Genomic DNA, 26,944 nt, shown 5'->3' with positions numbered 1-26,944 from the left:
AGGTATAACAGTCTACTTTATTTTTTTAATTTATTTACTTGTATTTTTAACATGTATGGGTACTTTGCTGGCATGTGTCTCTGTGTACCACATGTATGCAGTGAACTCGGGGGCCAGAAGAGGGCATCCAATCCTCTGGAACTGGAGCTACTGACAGTTGTTATCTGCCCTGTGGGTGCTGCCAATGAACCTGGGTCCTCTGGAAGAGCAAACAAGTATTCTTTGAAGGATACTGAACAGTAGGATCTTCCTCTGGGACCCCAGATTAGGCCCAAACCACATCCAAACACCTGTTTGACCTTGCAGGTGTAAGTTTTGAGAGGAGGAAAAGGGGAGGTCTGTGTTAGAGTGGGCTAGGATGTAGTGGGATATCTTGACTGAGCATGTTCATTAGGTGAACCAAAGGGGGCTTTTGATTGCTGGACTTTGGAACTCATCCTCAGCCAGGCATAGGAAAGTATCCGAATAAAGGAAAGGACCTTCACGGTTTTGCTTTAGGAATGTAATCTAATGGGGTGTTTTTTTTTTTTTTTTTTTTTTTTTTTTTTTTTTTTTTTTTTTTTTTTTTTTTGCAAGACAGAGGGAACCGGGGAGAAAGGCAAGGCCTGTCAGAGTCAAATGCTCTAGTGGGCTAAGTGTCCCTTTGCTCTTAACTGCTGCAGCATCTCTCCAGCCTCCAAGGTTTTTTTTCTTTTTTTTTTCTTTTTTTACAATTCTTTTTGTTTTGTTTTTCAAGACAAGGTTTCTCTTCTCTGTAGCCTATCCTGGAACTAGCTCTTGTAGACCAGGTTGGCCTAGGAACTCACAGAGATCTGCCTGCCTCTGCCTCCCAAGTGCTGGGATTAAAGGCGTGTGCCGCCACCACCACCCAGCTGCCTCCAAGTTTTTTATTTGACCCTTGAGGGATCCATAAAGCCATAGATCCCATACATGTGGGAGGAACTAAGTACTGGGACTCATCCACCAGCTACAGTCTCGCTGAAGGCAGGGGTGGTGTCCAATTCTGCTCCAGGGTCTCTGTCCTTCTAAGGTATGAGATTGTCACACACACCCTTGGAAGAGTGTATACAAGAAACTTTTTGTCCACTTTTTAAAGGGTTTCCCTTTATCACTAGTGCGTGAGTGATGGGGATGGAGAGCAAGCCGAGCGGGCCATGGGGAGCCATCCAGGGAGCCGCGTCCTCTATGGTTTCTGCTTCAGTTGTCGCCCTGACCTCCCTCAGTGATGGAGTTTGAAATAAATACTTCTCTTGCCATGCTACTTTTGGTTATGGTGTTTTATCACGGCAACAGAAAGCCTGAGACAGATGCTATATGCCATTTATCACATTGCCTGTAGGAAAGAAGCCAACTAAATCTGAGTTATATTATTAGCTATTTATCCCATTAAGTATCACTAACAAAGTTATTTTGAAGTTTACGTGATTGACTTTTAGGTTCCAATGGAGAAATAAATTCATATTTATAGCTTAGGAAATCCCTTAGTATTTAATGAACGGAGGACTAATCCTTCCAAATATTAAACATGCCATAAATCCTCTATCATTAAGTTCATGGCACCAGTGCATCAAGAAGTAGGCCAGTGGAAAAAATAGGAAATCTAGACTGCTTCTAACATTAAAAAAATACATGCAAACTTACTATTGTTATTGGACCAGTGCACATGGAGCTTGAATATATGGCACATGTAATATCCTTCGTCACTCAAGACAAGCTACACTTCAAAATTAAACTGAGACAATTGGTGTGGTAGTTTGGGTGAGAATGGCCCCAATAGGCTCACGTTATTTGAATGCTTGTTCCACAGTTAGTGGGACAGTTTGGAAAGAATTACGAGAGCCCTGTTGGAGGAGGCATCTCACTGGAGGTAGACTTTGAATCAGTTTCAAAAGTCCATGCCATTCCCAGTTAACACTCTCTGTTTCATGGTTGTTGTCTCAAGATGTAAGCTCTCAGCTGGCTGGTGCTAGTGCAAGCCTTTAATCCTAGCACTCAGGGAAGCAGAGGCAGGTGGATCTCTGTGAGTTCGAGGCCAGCCTGGTCTACAGAGAGTTCCAGGACAGCCAGGGCTACACAGAGAAACTCTGTCTCAAAATAATAATAATAATAATAATAATAATAATAATAATAATAATGATAATGATAATAATAATAAATAATAATAATAAAAATGATGTAAGCTCTCAGCTACTGCTCCAGCACCATGCCCGACTGCCTTCCGCATTGTCCCTGCTCTGGTGGCCATGGATGTCCTCTCTGAAACTGTAACCAGGCCTCCAATTAAATGCTTTCTTTTAGAAGTCGCCTTGGTCCTGGTGCTTAGCCACAGCAATAGAAAAGCAACTAAGACAATTTTAGGTAATTGCCTGGAAAAATATGAGTTCATGCCTTGCTGATTTCACAAGAATAAACAAAGTTCCTAAGAACTGCAAGAAGAAGCAGAGGTGCCATACCAACATGAGTGTGGGAGGAGCTTTCTGTGCTTCAAGCCCCAGATGGCAATGGAGAGATTGACACATTCAACCTCGGAAAAACTGAAGCAGACTTCTTGCAAGCTAAAGCCAAGAGAAAATATTTACAACATGCATCAGAAATAGAACACTAATGGCTTTGTAAAGAACTCAAGGCCAAACGAGTCAGAGGAGATTTCAAAGCCTGGTGGAAAAAGAAGTAAACGCTGGGCCTGGTGGCAGAAGTCTGCAATCCCAGCATGCTGGAGGCAGGAAGGAAGGGGCCATTATGAATTTGAGGCTAGTCGATTGATATAGGGAGGTCCAGGACAACTGAAAGAAGGGGTAAGGGGGCAAGTAGAGAGGGGAGAGAGATGGAGGAGAGAGAAAGATGCTCCTGTATCTCACATCATAGAGATACAGGCTGGGGAGTGGCTTGGGGGCAGAACACTTGCCTAGCATGTGTGAAGCCCTGGGTACAATCCCACTTCTTCAAAATCAATAACTAATATATTATAAAAGAAAATTACACAGAAATTGAATGAAGCTAGACAAAACTCTCTTGGGGGGGGGGGCTGTATGGAGCCGCATCAATTCAAACTTCAATTGTGAAAAGCAAACAGTACAAAAACTATGGAAGAAAAGTTTACAACATAGAGCAAAATAATATTTGTATTTAACCTTTGACCAAGATCTAAATTTCTACATATTTATTAACAGAAACACTGAGATAATGTGCATAATCATTGCTTCGTTATTGGCAATGGCAAAATGTTCTTATTTGATGCCCCAAATAAGAAATTGGTCAGGTCAATTATCATACATGTGCACGCACAGCTGTCAGTGAAGACGAGATTTGTACATTGCAGTTGAGTAATATTCAGAAATATTAAGCAAAGCACATGAGATGTAAATTGTATACCACCCTTTGCCCAAACATAAGAGGGTGATTTTTTGGTTTGTTTGTTTTTCATTTTCTTTTTTTTCCAAAAAGAAACATACAAATTATGTTTAAATATGGATGTGAATAGGATCGAGGAAGCCACCTTGAATATGCTCTCATTCTGAGGATTAAAATGAAAAATTAATACTAGAGAAAGTATTAAGGGAAGCCAAGCATGACATACACCTTTAATTCCAGCACTCAGGACGCAGAGGCAGGTGGATCTGTGTGAGTTTGAGGACAGCCTGGTCTACAGAGTGAGATCCAGAACATTCAGGGTTGTTACACAAAGAAGCCCTATTTTGATAAATGAGAGAGAGAGAGAGGCAGAGACAGAGACAGAGAGTCAGAGAGACAGAGACAGAGAGAGAAAGTATTAAAGGGCTGGAGAGAAGGCTCAGGGTAAAGAGAACTTGCTGCTCTTGCATAAGACTGAGTGAGACTTCCAGCAGCCACAGTTTATGATCACCTGTAACTACAGTTCCAGGAGATTCAGTGCCCTCTTCTGGCCCATGGCACTACACACACATGGTGCACATACAGACAAGCAGACACACACACATACATATAAAAATAAAATACAATGCATTAAAATACATCTAAGCCAAGCATGGTGGTAGATGTCTATAATCCCAATGTTCAGGAGGCTGAGGTAGGAGGGTTATGGGTTCAAGGCCAGTCTGGGGTATATAATGAGTTCTAGTCCAGCTTTGGCTACATAAAAACCCTATCTTTAAAAGAAAAAACAATCTAAACATTTAAAAACAACAGAAAATTCATGAGTCCATAATGACATTAAACAAATACAGATGGGGTGTGGAGCGAATAGGAAGTTCCTCGGAGAACAAAGCCAATTAATGAATATAGATAAGAGGAAGAAGGCTAGAAATAGAAAATCGCCATTTGAGAGTCACCACAGGAATAATTGAGTCAGGCAGAAATCAGCAGCAGATGCGAACACAGTGGGTACGGACAGCTGGGTGACAACATGCAAAGAAACATAGCAGCCGTCACTACCACTGAAGAAGCCACCATAGCCTCGCCAAGGAAGAGACAAACAGATGCCAGGGACTCCCGATGTGACATGCCAGTCTCCTCCAAAAGGAAACAAAACCGAAAACGTGAGCCTGAATATGATGAAGAAACAATACAGCAAGGTGTTTGTATGTGCTGGAAATGTGAGGTGACTCTGGGGAAAGATTTGCCTAGACTTCTAAAAATATCAATGTCAAGAGAGACAAGGAAAAAAAAAACAAACCAAACCAAAAGACTGTTAAGCAAAAGCCGAGAGACCTACTGGCTAAAGTCAGGAGATTATCCTTGATTGGATTCCAGGTCTGGAGAATAACAGCCTCCCCAGGGAAATCTGAACTTAGGTAATGGTATCAGATTAACTGTCATTCCCAGCATGGATAATTACATCGTTCTGACAGCAGCAGATGCCCTTGCCAGTAGTACGTGTATTATGAAGTGATTGGTATGAGCTTTGGTTTTTTTTGATTTTTGTTTTGGTTTGGTTTTGGTTTTTTGAGACAGGATTTCATGTAACTCAGGGTGACCTCAAACTCATTATGTAGCTAGGGATGGTCTTGAACTCTTCCTGATTCTGCTTCTGCTTCCCCCCTTTCCCAAATGCCAGGATTACAGGTATGTGCCACTCTGCCTGGTGTAGTGTGAAATATAAGATAGATTCACTTATCTTACGGGTGAGCAAGAGAAACGAAGGGGATGAAGTAAATGTGGCAAAGGACTGGGGAGGAAGGCAAAATGTTTCAAATTAAAAACAAAGACCAGGGCTAGAGAAATGGCTCAGTAGTTAAGGGCACTAACCGCTCTTCCATAGGTCCCAGGTTCAAGTCCCAGAACCCACATGGAAGCTCACAACTGCCTGTAATTCCAAAATCTGACACCCTTACACAGACATACACCAATGTACATAAAATAAAATATTGTTTTTTAAAACGTGAAGACCACCAGGCGGTGGTGGCATACACCTTTAATTCCAGCACTCGAGAGGCAGAGCAGGCAGATCTCTGTGAATTTGAGGTCAGCCTGGTCTACAAAAGCTAGTTCCAGGACAGGCACCAAAGCTACAGAGAAACCCTGCCTCAAAAAACAAACAAAAAACAAAAAGTGAAGACCATTACAGTATCAAAAATATTTCTACAACCAAAGATAATCAAGTCTGTGCTGGGTTTTGTCAACTTGACACACACAGGTGTCACCTAGGAAGGGAGACTTCGGTGGGGAATTGCCTCCATCAGACTGGCCCATGGGCATGTCTATATGGCACTGTCCTGGGTGATGACTGATGCGGGAGGGCCCAGCCCACTCTGGTGGGTGATGCCACCCCTGAGCAAGTGGTTGTGAGTTGTATGAGAAAGTAGGCCGAGAGCTGGTGAGATTGCCCAGTGGATAGAGGTGTCTGCTGACCATCTGAGTTCAATCCCCTGGATCTACAAGGTAGAAGAGAGCCAGATCCTTCACACACACACACACACACACACACACACACACACACACACACACACACACACAGTAAAATGTAATAGAATATTCTATAAGAAAGAAAACGGACCATGAAGAATAAGCCAGGAAGCTGTTTCCTTCTTGGTCCCACCTCCGCTCTTGCTTCCTGTTGGAGCTCCTGCCTGACTCCCCGAAACGATAGACCGTAAAGGGTAGGATGAAGGGTCTTCACCCTTCTATGTTGTTTTTGCTCAGTTCCCATCATAGCAGCAGAAAGCACACTAGGACACAGTGCCAATGGAAACCTACCTTCTTCAGACAATTCCATATGGAAGGATGAAGGCAGCATCAAGTGAAAGATTGAAAAACACAAGGGAAAAAAACTAATAGATTTGAATACAGACAAAATTTAAATAAAATATTGTTACATTCAAAGCAGAAATAGCCGTGTATAATGGTACACACCTTTAATCCCAGCACTCAGGAAGCAGAGACAGGCAGATCTCTGTGAATTCAAGGACAACCTAAGTTACAAAGTCAGTTCCTGGACAGCTAGGGCTACACACACACATAAACCCTGTCTTGAAAAACAGAAAAACAAAAAATCAAAACAAAAAAAGAAGGAAGGAAGGAAGGAGAGAAGGAGGAAGGGAGGGAGGGAGGGAGAAAAGGAGGAAGGGAGGAGGAAAGGAGGGAGGGAGGAAGGAAGGAGGAAGGGAGGGAAGGAGGAGGAAAGCAGAAAGAAGGGGCTAGAGAGATGGTAAAACCGAGCACACGTGCCTTAGGAGATTGCTATGAGAACTGAGTTAATATATATGAAAGATTCATAGGGTATAAAGGGCTATATTTGTATTTAGCATCAGGATTGTGTAAGTGTGGAGAAGAATAGACAATGTCCAGTTCATCAGAGAAGACTTCTTCAAAAGCAGGCAATGTCAGAAGAGAACATTGAATGTGGGGACTGCACCAGTAAGTAGGGACAGGACACAGGAACGCCATTTAGAGTGAAGGACAGAGGGGCGTGGCTTCTCCACTAGGGAGAGATGGTTATGTAAGACCTTTGGGTTCTCTCTGGAGAGATGGCTCAGCAGTTAAGAGCACTGGCTGCTCTTCCAGCGGTTCTGAGTTCAATTCTCCATAACCACATGCTGGCTCATAACCATTGGTAATGAGATCTGGTGCCCTCTTCTGGCCTGCAGGCACAAATGCAGGCAGATCACTGTACATAATAAATAATTTTTTTAAAAGAGTTCTGGGTTCAGTGAGGCCGCGTCCTGGCTCTGTCTGAAAGCTTCCAGAAGGAAGTGGGTTGAATAAAGATGAAAGAGTACACCTCCCCCACAGCATCCCTTCTGGGCCCTGGTTCGCCCCATGAAAAGTGGGTGGTCAACTGTGAGAAAAGTAAGGCCCAGAGATATGAACTTGTTTTCTCTCTTGGGACACACAGTAGAGCTGAATTGGCACCCAGATTTCCTGGTTCCCGCTCCAAATCAAACTGCAAAATACACACAAACTTCTTACGATGTCTATGATGCCTCTCAGTGTATCCCCTGATCATAATTTCACTATTGCACGGAGCTCCATTGTAGTCAGAGCTGCATTGTGTTCAGCGTAGGGTGCCGTGCAAAAGAAAGAGCCTTAGACGCTTTAGGGTGGTGATAACGACTTCAGTATCAGCAATTAACCCATCCCAGAGAACAAATGAGCGTGTGGTGATTGGTGGCCTGTCTCGTCCTTTCGGTGTGCTCCCAGAAAGAAATGAACCCTGTTGCCTTGGCAACTCTGTTTAGAGACCTGATAATTTGAGAATTTTCCCAGCTTGGGGAGGAAAGAAGATAAACAGATATTTAGGCTTTTTCCCATCTAGCTTTGGGGTCTTTTGGAGGGTGAAGGCTCCTCTCCAGCAGGCATTGCCTTCTTATCTCTGCCTACCTGGATGTAGCTTCCTTCATATTCAAAGAAGTGGCCATGTAATGCTGATAATGGAGGGGAAGAGCCTCTTTAGAGGGGCCTGAGGAGAAAGAGATAAATGGGGGTGCTGTGTTCCAGAAGGCCTAGGCTGTATCACACCCAGATCTTCTCCCCATTGCTGGACACTCACTGGCAAGGACTGCCCCAGGGCCTGGATGTTCATGGCCTTCTCTCTCACCTGCTCCACCAATGCCTGGACCTCTGTGAGGTTATCTGGATGGGACAGGAGGCATCCGAGTTAAAAGGATGACCTATGACGCATGAGCTATGACTCTGTTCTCCCTGCCACCCTGGGGTCCTGTCAGGACACTCCCTCTGCCCCTCTCTTTATGTCAACTTGACCCAAGCCGGAATCATTTGGGGAAAAGGGAACTTCTATGGAGAAAATACCCCCACCAGAATGGCCGGTGGGCAAGCCTGTAGCACATTTTCTTGATTGATTATTGGTGGGCCCAGCTCACTATGGATGGTGCTATCCCTGCGCTGGTGGTCTTGAGGGCAATAAGAAAGCAGGCTGGGCAAGTCATGAGGAGCAGACAGTAAGTAGCATTCATCCACGGATTCTGCTCTGGGTCTTGTCTGTAGGATCCTGCCCTGACTTCCCTCAGTGATAGACTTATAAACTGTAAGGCTAAAAAAACAAACAAAAAACCTTCCCTATCCAGGCTGCTGATTTTGGTCATGGTGTTTATCACAACAGCAACCCTAACTAAGACACCCTTCCTCTGACAAGGCACCCTGAGACTCGAAGTGGCAGCCCCTCTAAACCGCTGCTGCTTTCAGCGCCACTGGTCCCATCTTCCCGCTCACCATCCAGGGTGAAAATGAAGACCACAGTGTCAGTTTCCACAAGGGATGGCAGAAGGGCAGTCAGGAAGTCCTCCTGGGAGAAAGTGAACTGGGGACCCTGGGGCAGAAGAAGATAGGGGAGCTCCTCCCAGAAGGAAGCTCAAGAGCACAGACTTGAAGACCTTAGGGGACCTTGGGGGACATCTATTACAGTCCTTTGGACTTCACTTGAAAAGAACCAGTGTTCAAAATGGTAGCATTTTACCAAAGGTGACGTAGCAGGTCAGTAGACTAAAGCTGAGTTTTCGAGGGTAAATCCAGAGCCTTCCATACCACAGCGCTTTGAGGCTCCAGGCTGTTTACCCCCTCGTCCTCCCTCCATCCCAGACCCCACCCCTCTACTGCCCTCTGCACACCCGTGAGTTCTACAGCTTCCCAAGTCCTGTCCTTTTCGAACCTGGTTAGTGAGCTCTGCCTTCTGGTTAAACATGTCATTGTGGTCATCCATGAGAAAGCCACGGACATCTTGGAAATCTGGGAAATTTAAGATGAGAGAGAAAAGGATGGTGGGCTTTGGAGGATAGAAAGGTTCTAATCCAAGGGCTGTCATGGGGTCAGGAAGTGGGATGTGGGGTGAGCGGTAGTAACCTGTGTGGGAAGCTACAATTAAAGCACTGGGGTGGGACCTGAGAGATCAAGGACCGAGGTGGCATTTGGGGCTTCAAGTGATGAAAGCATTTGACCGAAATGCCTCTTTATGTAGGGCAGAATGGGCGGGCACTGGAGAACATTGGTGGGGGCGGGGGTTGAGGGAAAATGATGGAGGTGGGTCTTGTATTAATCTGTTGCTTTCATTGGTTAATTAATAAAGAAACTGCCTAGGCCCATTTGATAGGCCAACCCTTAGGTGGGTGGAGTAAACAGAACAGAATACTGGGAGAAAGAAGCTGAGTCAGTGAGTCGCCATGATTCTCCCACTCCAGACAGACGCAGGTTAAGATCTTTCCTGGTAAGCCAGCTCGTGGTGCTACACAGAATATTAGAAATGGGATAGATCAATATGTAAGAGCTAGCCAATAAGAGGCTAAAACTAATGGGCCAGGCAGTGTTTAAAAGAATACAGTTTCCATGTAATTATTTTGGGTAAAGCTAGCCGGGTGGTGGGACACAGCCCCGCCGCTCCCATCTTCAACAGGAAAATGTTTTGCTAATGTATCCCAATGGGCTGGGAGAGCATCAGGACTAGGGCCTACCAGCACCAAAGGTGTGAATGCATTTTACCCCATCCATGATGGCGATGATGCCAAGGGTCTGCCAGCCAACTAAGTACACTCGGCCTTTCTTCTCCAGGCTGAGAATGAGTCAGAGGCCAGGACACAAATGACCACTGTGAAAAGAGGCCGCAGAATAACACGAGAGTAAACACGCCCAAGACCTTCCAACGTGCGGACCCATCACCCTTGCCACGTTAACACATCTCACAAAGTATCCCCTACTTTCAGGATGCCCTCTGCGAACACACAGTCATATACCTGGTGCTGACTTGTTTCATCAGGGTGGCAACTTTGGAACTTTGACTGTAGGTCACCTGATGAGCCTGCTCAAATGTCCTCAGGATGTCCAGAAGGCATCTGGAAGAAAATTCACTAGCTCCCGAGAAGGGCATGGTGCCCCCCCCCCAAAAAAGAGCTAGGTACTCCTACCCACACCTAGGAGATGTCACAATTCCCATTTTTTAAAAGGTTTTGCTAGTCCATTCTGGAGGAAAGCAGGGGAAGGAGGAGGGAGAAAGATCCCCGTTAATAAGAGCAGAAAGGATTCTATTTTTAAAAAAGGGCTGCAGTGGGAAAAACAAAAGCCAAGAGGAGGGTGGACTTGAGCATTCTAGAAGCTGGGCCAGAGACTCTGGTAAGGAAAGGAAGTCACAGCAGGCTGGGTTCTAGCCTATGTGAGTCTTAGGAGCTAGGACCTCCCATCTCTTCCCCTGTGTCACCATGGTGTGGATCTGATGCCCAGCTTGTCTGCTTCCTCTATACCTTTGAGAGGCCACAACACCCTGGTCCACAGTCCTATGGGCTGCTAGCAGCAGGGTTTCCAGCAGAATCTTGGTGGCGCTCCTGCCTTTCATCCGGGAAGAACCACTGAGCCCCTCGGGCTAAGGAGGCAATGATACCAGCTGGGAGAAAGAACAACCCAGGAGCTTACCAGTTCTCCAGTTCATGACCCAATGAGCACGGAGAGGTGTTGGTGATCCTTCAGGTGGAGTGTGGTTGGTGATACCTGGGCACGAGCGTGTTTGGGGGTCCCTATTAGACACTCACTCTGATTAGTGAGCCATGAGCGCATCTTTTCCTGGTGGCCTTGACTGTGTTTATAAGGATGGGTGCTGTCTCTTGTCAGTTGGGTCAAGGGTTTTCAGAGAACACTTTTCATTGTTTTTCTTTTGTTTTCTTTCTTTCTTTCTTTTTTCAAGACAGGGTTTCTCTGTGTAATAGACTTCACTGTCCTAGAACTCTTTATAGACCAGGCTGGCCTCAAACTCAGAGTCCCTCTATTTCTGCCTCCTGAGTGCTGGGATTACATGTGTGAGCCACCACTGCCCAGCCAGAGAGTATTTTTATTTCTGAGAACCTTCCCCACCATGTTTTATGGTAGTCTGCCATTCCTTAGTATCAGATTTCCCATGCTCTGGACAGACACGTGGAACACACACTCGGTGGTACAGATTTATAACATAGACCTCACAAAGACTGCAGCAAAGAAAATGACATGACCAGTGATTAAAATAGAAGACTAAGGGCTGGAGAGATAGCTCAGGGCTTAACAGTGCTCACTGATCTTGCAGAAGACCAGAGTTCAGTTCCCAGTACCTACAACTGGAAAGCTCACAGCTGCCTGTAACTCAGCTTCGTGGTACTAATACCCTCTTCTGGCCTCCATGGTCACCTGCACGCACGCACGCACGCACGCACACACACACACACACACACACACACACACAGAGAGAGAGAGAGAGAGAGAGAGAGAGAGAGAGGCATACCTAAAAAATAATTTTAAAAATAAAGCTCTGAAGAAACAAACAAGCCAGAAACCAGCTGGTAGAGTCAGGATGAGACATGAGATGTGGGACAAGAACAAACTACATACACCATGGAATTTCCCTTCCTATCTCACATGAAGATCAAGGGGAAGGGCTCAGATGTGCCCACTACTGGCAAAGGGAGGTAGGAAGCAAAAAGTTTGGTTAAGGAAGAAGTAGAGAGTCAGGCAGTGGTGGCGCACACCTTTAATTCCAGCACTCAGGAGGCAGAGGCAGGTGAATCTCTGGCCTATAGAGCAAGTTCTGGAACAGCTTTAACTACACAGAGAAGCCACTTCTGCCAAAAAACCAAAACCAAAAAACACCACCCCCCAAAATGAATAAAATCACATTCCGGTTTTTATTTATTTTATTTTATTTTTTTATTAATTAATTAATTTAATTATTAAAGATTTCTGCCTCTTCCCTGCCACCACCTCCCATTTCCCCCCCCTCTCCCAATCAAGTCTTCCTCCCTCCTCAGCCCAAAGAGCAAGCAGGTTTCCCTGCCCTGTGGGAGGTCCAAGGACCACCCACGTCCATCCAGGTCTATTAAGGTGAGCATCCAAACTACCTAGGCTCCCACAAAGCCATTACGTGCAATAGGATCAAAAACCCATTGCCATTGTTCTTCAGTTCTCAGTAGTCCTCATTGTCTGCTATGTTCAGTGAGTCCGGTTTTGTCCCATGCTTTTTCAGTCCCCGGCCAGCTGGCCTTGGTGAGTTCCCGATAGAACATCCCCATTGTCTCAGTGTGTGGGTGCACCCCTCGTGGTCCTGAGTTCCTTGCTCGTGCTCTCTCTTCTTCTGCTCCTCCTTTGGATCGTGAGACTTCAGTCTGGTGCTCCAATGTGGGTCCTTGTATCTGTCTCCTTTCATCGCCTGATGAAGGTTACTGTTCAGGAGGATGCCTATATGTTTTTCTTTGGGTTCACCTTCTTATTTAGCTTCTCTAGAATCACGAATTATAGTCTCAATGTCCTTTATTTATGGCTAGAAACCAAATATGAGTGAGTACATCCCATGTTCCTCTTTTTGGGTCTGGCTTAACTCACTCAGGATAGTGTTTTCAATTTCCATCCATTTGTATGCAAAATTCAAGAAGTCATTGTTTTTTACTGCTGAGTAGTACTCTACTATGTATATATTCCATACTTTCTTCATTCATTCTTCCATTGAAGGGCATCTAGGTTGTTTCCAGGTTCTGGCTATTACAAACAATGCTGCTATGAACATAGTTGAGCATATACTTTTGTTGTATGTTAGGGCATCTCTTGGGTATATTCCCAATAGTGGTATTGCTGGGTCGAGAGGTAGGTTGAACCTGACTTTCCTGAGAATCCGCCACACTGCTTTCCAAAGTGGTTGCACAAGTTTGCATTCCCACCAGCAATGGATGAGTGTGCCCCTTTCTCCACAACCTCTCCAGCAAAGGCTATCATTGGTGTTTTTGATTTTAGCCATTCTGACAGGTGTAAGATGGTATCTTAATGTTGTCTTGATTTGCATTTCCCTGATTGCTAAGGAAGTTGAGCACGATCTTAAGTGTCTTTTGGCCATTTGAACTTCTTCTGTTGAAAAGTCTCTGTTCAGCTCAGTGCCCCATTTTATAATTGGATTGATTAACCTTTTATGGTCTAATTTCTTGAGTTCTTTGTATATTTTGGATATCAGACCTTTGTCAGTTGTGGGGTTGGTGAAGATCTTCTCCCAGTCAGTGGGTTGCCTTTCTGTCTTAGTGACAGTGTCCTTTGCTTTACAGAAGCTTCTCAGTCTCAGGAGGTCCCATTTATTCAATGATGTCCTTAGTGTTTGTGCTGCTGGGGTTATAGGTAGGAAGTGTTCTCCTGTGCCCATGTGTTGTAGAGTACTTCCCACTTTCTCTTCTATCAGGTTCAGTGTGTTTGGACTGATATTGAGGTCTTTAATCCATTTGGACTTGAGTTTTGTGCATGGTGATAGATATGGATCTATTTTCATTCTTCTACAGATTGACATCCAGTTTTGCCAGCACAATTTGTTGAAGATGCTCTCTTTTTTCCATTGTATACTTTTAGCTCCTTTATCGAAAATCAGGTGTTCATAGGTTTGTGGGCTAAAGTCAGGGTCTTCTATTCGATTCCATTGGTCGACTTCTCTGTTTTTATGCCAATACCAAGCTGTTTTCAATACTGTAGCTCTGTAATAGAGTTTGAAGTCAGGGATGGTAATGCCTCCAGACAGTCCTTTATTGTATAAGATTGTTTTGGCTATCCTGGGTTTTTTGTTTTTCCATATAAAGTTGATTATTGTCTTCTCCAGATCTGTGAAGAATTTTGATGGGATTTTGATGGGGATTGCGTTGAATCTATAGATTGCTTTTGGTAGAATTGCCATTTTTACTATGTTGATCCTCCCAATCCAAGAGCAAGGGAGATCCTTCCATTTTCTGGTGTGCTCTTCAATTTCTTTCTTCAAAGTCTTAAAGTTCTTGCCAAATAGATCTTTCACTTCCTTGGTCAGAGTTACCCCAAGATATTTTATGCTATTTGTGGCTATCGTGAAAGGTGATGCTTCTCTGATTTCCCTCTGCTTCCTTATCCTTAGTGTATAGGAAGGCAACTGATTTTTTGGAGTTGATTTTGTAACCTGCCACATTACCAAAGGTGTTTATCAGCTGTAGGAGTTCTTTGGTAGAGTTTTTGGGGTCGCTTATGTATACTATCATATCATCTGCAAATAACGAAAGCTTAACTTCTTCCTTTCCAATATGGATCCCCTTGATCCCCTTATGTTGTCTTATTGCTATTGCTAGAACTTCAAGCACTATATTGAAGAGGTATGGAGAGAGTGGACATCCTTGTCGTGTTCCTGATTTTAGTGGGATGGCTTTGAGTTTTTCTCCATTTAATTTAATGTTAGCTGTTGGCTTGCTGTAAATAGCTTTTATTATATTTAGGTACGACCCTTGTATCCCTAATCTCTCCAAGACCTTTATCATAAAGGGGTGTTGAATTTTGTCGAATGCTTTTTCAGCATCTAATGAAATGATCATATGGTTTTTTTCTTTCAGTTTATTTATATGGTTGATTACATTGATAGATTTGCGTATGTTGAACCAGCCCTGCATCTCTGGAATGAAGCCTACTTGATCATAATGGATAACTTTTCTAATGTGTTCTTGGATTCGGTTTGCCAGTATTTTATTGAGAATTTTTGCGTCGATGTTCATGAGTGAGATAGGCCTTTAATTCTCTTTCTTGGTTGGGTCTTTGTGTGGTTTTGGTATCAGGTTAACTGTAACTTCATAAAAGGAATTTGGCAATGACTCTTCTGTTTCTATATTGTGAAATACATTAAGGAGTATAGGTATTAGCTCTTCTTGGAAGTTCTGGTAGAATTCTGCATTGAAACCATTTGGTCCTGGGCTTTTTTTGGAAGGGAGATTTTTGATAACTGTTTCTAATTCTTTGCGACTAACAGGTCTATTTAGATCGTTCACCTGGTCTTGGTTTAGGTTTGGTATATGGTACTTATCTAAAAAAGTGTCCATTTCTTTTGCATTCTCCAGTTTTGTGGCATACAGGCTTTTGTAGTAAGATCTAATGATTCTCTGAATTTCCTCTGTGTCTGTGGTTATGTCCCCCTTTTCATTTCTGATCTTATTTATTTGCGTGTTCTCTCTCTGTCGTTTAATTAGTTTGGATAGGGGTTTGTCAATCTTGTTGATTTTCTCCAAGAACCAACTTTTTGTTTCATTGATTCTTTGGACTGTTTTCTGTGTTTCTATTTTGTTGATTTCTGCCCTCAGTTTGATTATTTCCAGTCTTCTACTCCTCCTGGGCCCGTCTGCTTCTTTTTTTCTAGAGCTTTCAGGTGTGCTGTTAAGTCCCCAATGTATGCTTTCTCCGTTTTCTTTAAGTGGGCACTTAGTGCTATGAACTTTCCTCTTAGCACTGCTTTTATAGTGTCCCATAGGTTTGAGTATGTTGTCTCTTTGTTTTCATTAAATTCAAGGAAGACTTTAATTTCTTTCTTAATTTCTTCCTTGACCCAGGTGTGGTTCAGTAGTTGGCTGTTCAGTTTCCATGAGTTTGTCAACTTTCTGGGGGTAGCATTGTTGGTGCCTTCTAACTTTAATCCGTGGTGATCTGATAAGACACAGGTGGACACTGATATTTTTTGTATCTATGGAGGTTTCCTTTGTTTCCAAGCATGTGGTCAATTTTCGAGAAGGTTCCATGAGCTGCAGAGAAGAAAGTGTATTCTTTCCTATTTGGGTGGAGTGTTCTATAGATGTCTGTTAAATCCATTTGATTCATTACCTCCAATAATTCTCTTAATTCTCTATTAGTTTTCTGTCTGATTGACCTGTCCATTGGTGAGAGATGTGTCTTGAAGTCTCCTACTACTAGTGTGTGTGATTTGATGTCTGCCTTGAGTTTTAGCAGTATTTCTTTTACATAAGTGGGTGCTTTTATATTAGGGGCATAGATATTCAGGATTGAGACTTCATCCTGCTGAATTGTTCCTGTTATGAGTATAAAGTGTCCCTCTCAATCTCTTCTGATTGATTTTAGTTTGAAGTCAGTTTTGTTAGAAATTAGTATGGCCACACCTGATTTTTTCTTAGGACCATTTGCTTGAAAAACCTTTTCCCAACCCTTTACTCTGAGTAGATGCCTGTCTTTGTGGTTGAGATGAGTTTCTTGCAAACAGCAGACTGTTGGATCCTGTTTTCGTATCCAATCTCTTAGCCTGTGCCTTTTTATAGGTGAATTGAGACCATTAATATTAAGTGATATTAATGACCAGTGGTTGTTAACTCCTGTTATTCTTATTGCTTTTGGTAGAAGAGTTTGTGTGTCTCCCTTCTTTGAGTTGTGCTGTTGAAGGGTCGCTAGATGCCTGGGTTATTGTAGGCAGTGTTGGCAATGTTGGATTCCTTGGGTTGTGCTTTTCCTTCTATTACTTTCTGTAGGGCTGGATTTGTGGCAACGTATTGTTTAAATTTGTTCTTATCCTGGAATGTCTTGTTTTCTCCATTGATATTGAACGATAGCTTGGCTGGGTATAGTAGTTTGGGTTTGCATCCATGGTCTCTTAGTTTCTGTAGTACCTCTATCCAGGACCTTCTGGCTTTCATGGTTTCCATAGAGAAGTCAGGTGTAAGTCTGATCGGTTTACCTTTATAAGTTACTTGGCCTTTTTCCTTTGCAGCTCTTAATATTCTTTCTTTAATCTGTATATTTTGTGTTTTGATTATTATATGGCGAGGGGACTTTTTTTTTTTTGATCCAGTCTGTTTGGTGTTCTGTATGCTTCTTGAATATTCAAAGGAATATCTTTCTTTATGTTGGGAAAGTTTTCTTCCATAATTTTGTTAAAAATATTTTCTGGACCTTTGAGCTGTGCCTCTTTTCCTTCTTCTATCCCTATTATTCTTAGGTTTGGTCTTTTTATTGTGTCCCATATTTCCTGAATGTTTTGTGATGAGAATTTGTTGGTTTTGGTGTTTTCTTTGATTAGTCCGTTTATTTTCTCTATGGTGTCTTCAGAATCTGAGATTCTTTCTTCTATCTCTTGTATTCTATTGATTATGCTTGTTTCTGTAGTCTCTGCTCGTTGACCTATATTTGCCATATCCAACTGGGCCTCAGTTTGTGTTTTCTTCCTTACTTCCATTTCAGTTTTCAATTCTTGGACTGTTTCCATTACCTGTTTGATCGTTTTTTCTTGGCTTCCCAGGGTATCATTTACGTATTTACTCATTTCTTCAAACTTTTTGTTATACTTCTCATCCATTTCTATGAAGGCGTTTTTTACATGTTGTTTAAGGGACTCTATTGCTTTCAAAAAGTCAGTTTTTTCCTCTTCTCCTCTGTTAGGGTGTTCAAGTCCCTGTGTTGTAAGATCATTTATGATAATATTGTTGGTTTCTGGTTTAAACATTGGGTTCTGGTGTTTTCATGTTGTTTTTCAGATTGTTGGGTGAATTCTTGCCTTGGCGTCTGCCCATCTCCTCTTATCGATGCTATCTAATGGGTTTTATTTAATTGTAGCGGGGCAATTTGCTCTCAGTGCGGGCTTCACTGTTTCGTGCCTCCGCCGCCTGGACTTGCCTGTCTGACTCTGCCGCCTAGGTCTGCCTGCTGGTACCTCCGCCGCCTGGGCCTGCCTGCGCGCTGGAGCCTCCGCCGCCCGGGCCTGCTTGCGCGCTGGTGCCTCCACCACCCGGGCCTGCCTGCCGGTGCCTCCGCCGCCTGGGCCTGCCTGCCGGTGCCTCCGTCGCCTGGGCCTGCCTGTCCCACATTCTGGTTTTTAAAGCCATATTTGACATTTGAATCTGTAAGGGACTAGAAGAGACCTAACAACGGTTAGTTAGCCGAGGCTGTCTATTCATAGATAGCAAAAGGCCCTTTTGAAAGCGTTCTAGACTCTCTGACCTGTTCTAGCTTTTTTAGACTGTTCTAGTTCTTCTAGACTATTCTAGAGTCTAGAAGTGCTTACTGCTTACAAATCTTACAAAACAGGGTTGAAATAAGATTAAAAAAACATTTTCAGTTAAGAAAAAAAATAGGACTTCATTGGAAACATGTGAGCTGACATGAAATGCCTTGGGGATTTGTGAACAGGGGCCATAAGATCAAAGATTCCCAGCAAGTGACAAGCAATTCTTGCATGCTTGAAGAGGAGCATGGAGCAAAGAAAGTCTGGCCTACTCCAATGGCAGGATTGAGCACAAAAGCTTCCTGTTTCTCTTGCATCTTCTGCATCTGCTCTGCTACTTGCTGGAATGTTGATCTCCAGTCTTCAATGGGGTCATTTCTGAGGTCCAGAGAAACACGGAAGAGGAAGGACTGCCTGTGAGGATCTGAAGGAAAGGCCTCAGCTGGCAGTTCAGCTCAGTGAGGGAGTGGGGTCAGAGGTCAGCTACTTCACAGAGAAATATTTGGAGCATCTAGGGTGGGGTGTCCCTGAACACCAAGGATTGGGTTAATAATACCTCCAGCAATGAAGCCAACATTCAAGTTTAAAGTTCCAGCCAGAAGTCAAGGGTCAACACTACCACCTTATATTCCATCTTAGACTCTTTTGAAACCCTTCCCATCCTTTGAAATACATCCTAGAATCTCCCCGAGGAGTGAACCCCTGCTACCTGATGGAGGAATGCTGGTCCCTAGTGAGATATAAAGTTACACTATTAACTGTAGCCTCTGTTGGTGACTAATCAGGAACAAAGCAATGTGTTAAGGAGACAAGAGAGCTAGTACAGTCTATGTGCTTAGCTACAGACTGTGGAATCTCGAAAGCCTGAGGGTCTTCTGAAGTGGGGGATGATTTGTGATTTGCTCAATGTGGCATGGCCTCAAAGACTGAGCCCACCCTGCACAACAGCATCCATGGTTGTACCTTATCACATCTGACAAGAGTCCATCCTTTTTCAAACTGTTTCTTTTATTGTGTGTATGTGTGTGTGTGTGTGTGTGTGTGTGTGTGTGGTGTGGGGTGTGTGTTGGGGTGTGGGGATGTGGGGGGGTGTATGATCATGTATATGTAGGCACTTGTGTGCGGCTCTACACACACCTGTGTGTGGAGGTCAGAGTTCAACCTTAGCTACTTTCTCCAATTATTCTCCATCTTATTTTTTCGTTTTGTTTTGCTTTTTTGAGACAGGGTTACTTCGTGTTGCTTTGGAGCCTGCTCTGGAACTCGCTCTGTAGACCAGGCTGGCCTCGAATTCACAGAGATCCACCTGCTTCTACCTTCCAAGTGCTGGGATTAAAGGTATGTGCCACCATCACCCGGCTCCATCTTATTTTTTTTTTTTTTTGAGACAGGGTCACTCACTAGACTAGACCTACAAGCCAGCACAGCCAGGAATCCTCCTGCCTCTGCTTCCCTGGCACAGGGATGGCAGGCACACAATAACCCCTTCTGGAACTATTTTACAGATTTTTCTCCTGTGTGAATCCTGAGGCAGACAAGATTCACCTATTTCATACCCGTTGTGTAAAGTGCCTTCTATTGCTGCCCTCAAGTTCATTTCTAACACTTTCTAGAGACCCTAGAGAGAGGAGACCTAAGGAGGGAATAGAGAAAGCACCAACATTGTGCAATAAAAATTAGGATTCCCAGACTTCATTGAACATCAACACCCCGGGATGAGGGGCAAAGAGAATTATATTTTGCAGTAAACATCCAGTTCTGGACACCACACCTACCCAGAGGTTCAGCCTCAGCAGGTATGCACAGAGCCCTAAACTGTATTTTTTAAAGCTTCAGTGACAGCTCTGAAGATGAGCCAAGACAGGGAGCCACCACTTTAAGGAACAACTGGAAGATCTCCATGCCTACATTGTTTGAAATTCTTCATTTCACTTAGTCACAGGGCCTGAAATTAGCACCCACTGCTGCAGATATATTTTGGGTGAAGAGTCCTCCATGAAAAGGATCTGGGTTAAGAGTATCACAAACTCATTTACACCTTAATACGAGTCACACTACAAGCCTGAAATCTGGGACTGGGAAGAGAAAGAACCAGGCTCTCCCACTGCAGTCCTCTATGGACAGGAAGCCCTCAGGGCCATCAGGTGATCCAATCCAATGGCTTATTCAGCAGGATTGCCCAAACTTGGCTGTGCATTGGAATCAATCACCAAGGATGGTTTAACAAAACAGATATGTCATGGCCTTACCTTAAATCAATAAAGAATGACATCTGCACTGTATTGGTTGGTCACATGGAGTGTCAGATCAGACCAAGTGGCCATTTGGATAGGACAGCCTGGGCTACAAAGCAAAATCTTGTCCGCCCCCTCCCCAGCCCAAAGAAGGTGGTTCTGCAGCACAGGGCTGCAGATATGAGCAGTCAGAGAGGAGCAGAAACGTGCCTGGATGGATGAAAGAAAGAGCTTGAGACAAAGGAGATGGAAAGGGGAGTGCGTGACCACGGGGGACCCACTGCTACGCTGAAAAGATGCTTGGGGGTCACCCCAGATGGAAGCATAGACTTTTGGGGTATACACGTTCCTAACCCTGTTTTTTCCTTCTAGCTCTTGTCTTTTTTACCTCTTCAATTCATGCTCTAAATCTGTGGTTTATATAGCTTTTGCTTTTTTGGTTTGTTTTTTCTTTTGATTTTTGGTGTTTTATTTTTTGGGGGGGTATTTGCTTGTCTGTTTGTTTTGACACAGAGTTTCTCTGTGTAGCCCTGGCTGTCCTGGAACTCCCTCTGTAGTCCAGGTTGGCCTCAAACTCAGAGATGCACCTGCTTCTGCCTCCTGAGTGCTGGGATTAAAGGAATGGGTCACCATTTTGTAAGTGCCTTCCACCCTTTCTGAAACAGGAGAGACCATTTAAAATGGAGCAGCCAACAACTTCAAAAGCTTAGGGATCACCGCATATTTACTTTTACATTCTGAGACTTGGCAAGCAAGACCATAGATCCATCTTCTTGCTGATGATAGTCTGGACTATTGACAGAGATTTCTGTCCCCCTCTCCCGCCCCCATCCCACAGCCATTCAGCCCCAAAGAAACACACAGAGGTTTATATTAATTATAAACTGACTGGCCTAGTAGCCCAGGCTTCTTATTAAGCCTTCTAATTCTTACATCCTACATCTTAACCCACACTACTTGTCTATGTTAGCCACGTGGATTGGTACCTTTATCAGCGAGGCATGTCCCTTTGACACGTCCCTTCCCCAGGCTCCCCCAAAGCCTTGCCAGTCCCAACAGAAACCTTACCTGGCCATGCTCACCGGATTGAAGCCAACCAGGACTGGCAAGAAGACTGCTGTGTTATCCATGCAGTAGTCCATCTGGCCTGCCACAAAGGGTGCCTGATGGTAGCAAGAGAGGCAGGCACAATGAAGGGAACGGCTCTGAATGTTCCCCAAGGTCCACAAGGAACCTGCCCCAGCAGGCTTGCTTGAAATACTAAAGCCTCAGCCAAGACTCGCTGAATCCAAATTTGATGTGGGGAAGCATACGCCTTATAGGTACCCCAAAAGTTGCAGAACTATCCTTTCTCTGGGCTATGATTTCCTTGTATAGTCCAGGCTGGCCTTGAATACACAATCATCCTTCCGCCCCTCCCTCCCGAGTGCTGGGGTTACAAGCAAGAATCGCCCAGCTAGGGCTACATTTTTCTTATGTTCCTCCACAGAAATCTTCCAGATGGTGAAGTTCGGAAATGACTGATCACAGTTGTAATGGCAACGGCCTCCTTGAGGTCAACGTCCTGTTGAGGTCATCGTCCAACAGCTGGGATCTAATGCTCTGCACCCTGAACTCTTAGAATCAAAACTGTTGTGGGGTTGACAGGAAATCAAACCTGATGTTTCTCATACAAAACATTCTGAGAATCTTGTTAAAATGCAGACTGACCCTTCTGTAGCCTAAGAGCTAACAAGTCCCCCTTGATGCTGATGGTGGGATGAAACCAGAAGCCAGACTCTTCTGTGAAGACTCGGACAGTAAATACTTCAGGCTCTGTGGGCCCTATGATCTCTGTCCAACTACTTAAGCCTAGCACAAAAGACGCCGTGAATTTTAAGTAAACACGAAGACTGTGTGCCGGTAAAACGATCCACAATTTCAGGCAGCTGGCTATGCTGACTGCCAGCAATGCTTGCTGACCCCTGAACTAGTCTGTCCATCTTGGCTCAATACACAGTTATCCTGAGATAGAATTCCCTCCCTCTCTTTTCATATTCATAAAAATAGATCAAATCGGTGAAAATTGAAATCAAATTCCTTGCGTAGGTTTTCTATTTCCTGGTATCCACCTCATCATTCTCCTTTTCTTTCTAGTCCCACCCCTTCCTCATAAAGTCGCCCCAACAGCCTGCATACTTACAGAGAGTCCTACAGAAATGCCTATGACAATGACTCTCTTCTTCCCAGCAGCCACCTAGGAATGGAGGAGGTGTGAGTTAGGGTGACGGGGAGCAGGGGGTCTCCTGGAGGAGGTGTGAGTTAGAGCTACAGGGAGTGGGGAGGACACCAGGCTACAAATCTATTGTGTGAGAAAAATCAGGACCAGAGGAGGGGCCAGGCCTTGGTTGAGGTTGGGGTTTTTCTAACCCTATGAAAAGGGGCCTTGCTAGTTGAGTAGTATTGGAAAACACAGACCTTCTTCAGCTCATCAATCCCGTGTAGGGCACTGTCTTCTGTCTGTTCCTGAGAGGCCACGGCAGACCTAAGGACGCAGACACAATCAAGGTCAGTCGCACTGGCCGAGAAGCAGAACCCTATAGCTCGTTAGGAAGGGGCATACTGAGAGAACAGAACAGAGAAAAGTTACTATTGAAAGGGTACCTACTGTTTAACGGAGACCAAGGTAGATACACCAAGGAGTTAAAAACAAAACAAACAACAACAACAACAACAAAAAACAAAGGAAAAACAAACCTCAAATACCTACAAGGCCAGGTAGGTAATAAAAGTCTGTAAAGGGACCAGATATAAGGCAATGCAGAATGGTGGAGACTGAGGTAGGTTCAATATAATCTTTGACAGTTACATTCAAATGCAGTTTCTAAAATAAATAAATAAGTTGGGGCCACATGCGTAGGTCACTTACCTGTCGCCGCCTGCAATGAGGTATGTGTAAAGAGGCTTTTGTCCCAGGCCTTTCATCAGGTGGTTAAAAGAGACCTGTCCAGGAGGAGAGAGGGTAGGAAGAAGGAATGAGAGAGAGGATGCGCTGTGGAGTCTCAGTTTCTAGAGGACTGGGGATGCAGAATGGTCTTTTTAGACCAATACTTCTCCCTAACTTATTTACAATCCGCCACTTAAAGATGCAGCTTGATTAGTGATGCCTGCGGTATGGGAATGCTAGCTAGAGGAGGGTGGTGATCTAGTGAGGTCAGAGAAACCGGACTTGCTCCTGGGCTCAGCTTTTGGAAAGGTGGTGGGGAGAGAATATATCTGCAGAGAGAACTTACCTCTAATGAGCTTTATGGTTCTGGGTGATGTCCCCAGAAGGAAAGGAGAAAACAGGGAATTAGCATACTCACAGACATGAGGAACGCCATGCGGCCAGAGGTTCCTCTTCCACTCAGTACTACCAGGCCTCCATCTGGCTCCTGAGGAAGGAAAGAGGCCCAGGTCAGGAAGAATCTTTCCTTTCTCCTTTGTCAATGACAGAGGAAGACAGAACTCATCAATCTTCTCTTCATCATAAAACTGAGCAGGACATAGGCTGTGTGAGGTAGCAAAAAAGAACAATGATTTGGAGAAAGAACTCCTCTTGGCTCGCCTCTCAGACTAAGCTATTCATTAAAATTCTTATTCCAGCAGGGACTTGAGAGCAGTTTTGTCAATTAAATAAAAATAAACAACCAAAGCAGACACATCCAGCTGTTATTAGCTGGGTACATTCAAGCTCGCTACTGTGAGCATCCTTTCTTTGTTTTCTGGTCTGAGAAGAGAGAAGTGGAAAAAAAAAAGACAATAATGCCAGTGTCACAGGTTTCTGTGCAGGCACTGAGTGAGTGTGAAAGTGCATTGCCAGGGATGGAGAGGTGGCTCAGTGATTAAGACACTGGCTGCCCTTCCAGAGGAGCCAGGTTTTATCGCCAGCACCCACATGGCAGCCTTCGGACACCGGCAGGTCAAGTTCCTGATGATCCAACACTTTCTTTGGCCTTCCATGGGCACCAGGTACTCATGTAGTACAGACATACATACAGGCAAAACAACCATCCTCGTTTAAAAAATAATAACAATAGTAATAATTTTTAAAAGAAAATGTATGCTGGATGGTGGTGGTGCACGCCTTTAATCCCAGCCCTTGGGAGGCAGAGGCAGGCAGAGCTCTGTAAGTTCAAGGCCAGCCTGTGAAACTCTGAGTTTCAGGACAGTCTGGGCTACACAGAGAAGCCCTGTCTTGAAAAACCAAAAACAAAGCAAAATTAGAAAATGTATTGCTGATGATAAAGTATTCATCTAGCAATTATCGTAACTACTATTGATGACCAAGATAATAACAAACATCCAAAGGGAAGACCAAGATAATAAAGAGTTGAGATTTATAAAAATCAGAAACGGAGATGCAAGAAAGAAGACATTAGAGGGAACAGCAATGTCTGGATGGGAAGCAGGCGGAGAGTTAGTACCTTCAAGACCTCCTGAACTTTTCCAGCCACTTGCAACATGGTGGTCAGAACTGACTCACTGTACAGTCACTGTGGAGAGTGGACAGGAATCAGTAGGAAGAAATGGGAGCTAGGAGGGGGCATGCGATGGCTCTGTGGGTAAGGGGATTGCTGCCAAGCCTGATGATCTGAGTTCGTTCCTGTGACCCACATGATGAAAGAACAGACTGATTCCCAAAAGTTGTCCTCTGGCCTCTATACATTTCCCCATGGAATAAATCCTCCCCTCTCACAAAATAAATACATAAATAAACAAAAAATGGGGGATGAGAAAAAAAGGAAAGAAACAAAGGACAGTGGATTGGAATGGAGGAGCGGGCTCAGGATTTCCAAAATTAGAAACCGTAGTCCGGGAGGGTAGAAGTTGAGATGTGGTTGGCTTAGCATCTCTTTGGCAGTGTCTTAGGTTTGACTGTAGGTCACCAGGTAGGTGGGCATGATTTGCCCCTCCTCCTGGAAGATCTCAGCATCACACCGCCCCAGCAGTTGAACAATTTTCTCTGCATCTGCTTTGTCCAAGTTCCAGGTCAGGGGATTGGACTTCTCTGTGATTGGCACAGCTGCTTCATACCTTGACAACTAGCGAGAAGGAGGCACAAGGTCAGGAATAGGAAGCCTTATGCTTGCTGGGCTGGAGGCGGGAGTGGAAGTAGGCACAGTGTCTGGCTTGGATTCACATACTTCACACACACACACACACACACACACACACACACACACACACGTGCGTGCCATTCATGTACCAAGAACTTAGTCTTCATGTGATGATGTGAGCCTATTAGGGATGATAGGAAAAGGATGTCTATCATGGGGTGTGTGCCTTTGATTCTAGTATTTGCACAGTGGCAGCAGGGGGATCAGGAGTTTAAGGCTATCCTCAGATACGTAGCAGTTTGAGGCCGGCTTGGGCTATTCCCTATCTTAAAAGCCAAAAGAGAAGAGGAGGAAGAGGAAAGGAGCAGAAGACCACGCTTGAGGCCAGTCCAAATCAGAACTGTTCTAGGAATCAGTGCAGAAGGCTGAAATTGAGAAAGGGCCTCACCTCCCATTCGCCAGGCTCAGGGGTCTCAATCACATGCTGATACCGTTTCATGCCTGGCATGGTCCTGTACTGCAGACACTCCGTCCTGCCTGCCTCTGCAGTCACACAAACCTCTCTGGTGACAATAGCTTTGCTTCCAGCTGGCAGGGTCTTATCTGAGCCGTGGAGATGATTAATCTGCGGGCTCTGTGTCTCTGAGCACCACCTCTGCACTCCTCTCTTCAACACCCGCTCCTGTCACTAGTTCCCAGCCCTCCGCGGCAGCTCCTGAGGGTCCTCTTTGCATACCCTCTGTCTTGCCAGCCTCTGCTTTGCTCTTGAAGAAGAGGACCAGAAGGGCATTGTGCTTGCCCTTCAGACACAGGACCCTCTGGAAGGCTGGGAGCCTGGATGGGCAGAACAACACCCAGGTCAGAGCAAAGAGGACTCTGGGGCACAAATGCCTCTGAAGGCCAGAGATCGGGGTCAGTAGAAGACAGAGGACCAGGGCCATGGCTTGATTACATGTCAGCATGCAGCCTTTTTCTGCCCCACTGGCCCATTTTATCCTCTCCTTGCAGAAAGAAAAGCAACAGAAGCTGCGGGCCCCAGGTGTACATACACTGAACTGGATATCACAGAGGAAAACTCACGGAAATAGAAATACTGTAAGAAGAATGAAAACCAAAGAACCTGCCCTAAATACAGCCAGTCTCTTTATCCCAAATGGTAGGCATCCCCGGATACGTGGACACTTAGGGTCATTGCTGACAGCCTTGTGTTTAGATGAGCAAACGGGCTCAGAGGAGAGGTCAGTTGTTTAGTATTACACAGATTTCACACTCAGCTAAAATATGAAATAATTTAAGGACGTGCATGCTTCCTGAATGAATTTTGCAACAACTAGCAAGTTGGCGCAAAGGAACAGCACTTCATGCACTAGCAGAGGCTTTTAAAGGCCCTTGTCCAGCATCGTCACATTTGATAGTCTAAGCTCTGCTCCAGGATTCTATGCTTTACAGGTGGGAAACCTGAGGCGCAGGTTAATGGATTTCTCTAAAAACGAATGAATTTC

At 44.5% G+C, this 26,944-nt stretch overlaps 1 protein-coding gene across 1 annotated transcript; it reads right to left on the bottom strand.

Moving 5' to 3' along the window:
* Positions 1-7,725: 7,725 nt before the first annotated feature.
* On the bottom strand, positions 7,726-25,950 carry Gckr (glucokinase regulator). Its single transcript, XM_057756002.1, is given in 17 exon segments — positions 7,726-7,825; positions 7,827-7,873; positions 7,964-8,046; positions 8,644-8,740; positions 9,080-9,156; positions 9,876-9,973; positions 10,155-10,253; positions 10,659-10,777; positions 18,403-18,508; positions 21,433-21,527; positions 22,547-22,600; positions 22,822-22,888; positions 23,273-23,346; positions 23,709-23,777; positions 24,810-24,878; positions 25,272-25,427; positions 25,891-25,950. Coding segments are annotated over 17 exon segments (1,470 nt in total).
* Positions 25,951-26,944: the final 994 nt, after the last annotated feature.

The sequence above is a fragment of the Chionomys nivalis genome, chromosome 23 (genome assembly GCF_950005125.1).
Source record: "Chionomys nivalis chromosome 23, mChiNiv1.1, whole genome shotgun sequence".
In the NCBI taxonomy this organism is placed as follows: Eukaryota; Metazoa; Chordata; class Mammalia; order Rodentia; family Cricetidae; genus Chionomys; species Chionomys nivalis.
This window is presented reverse-complemented; position numbering and strand designations above follow the sequence as displayed.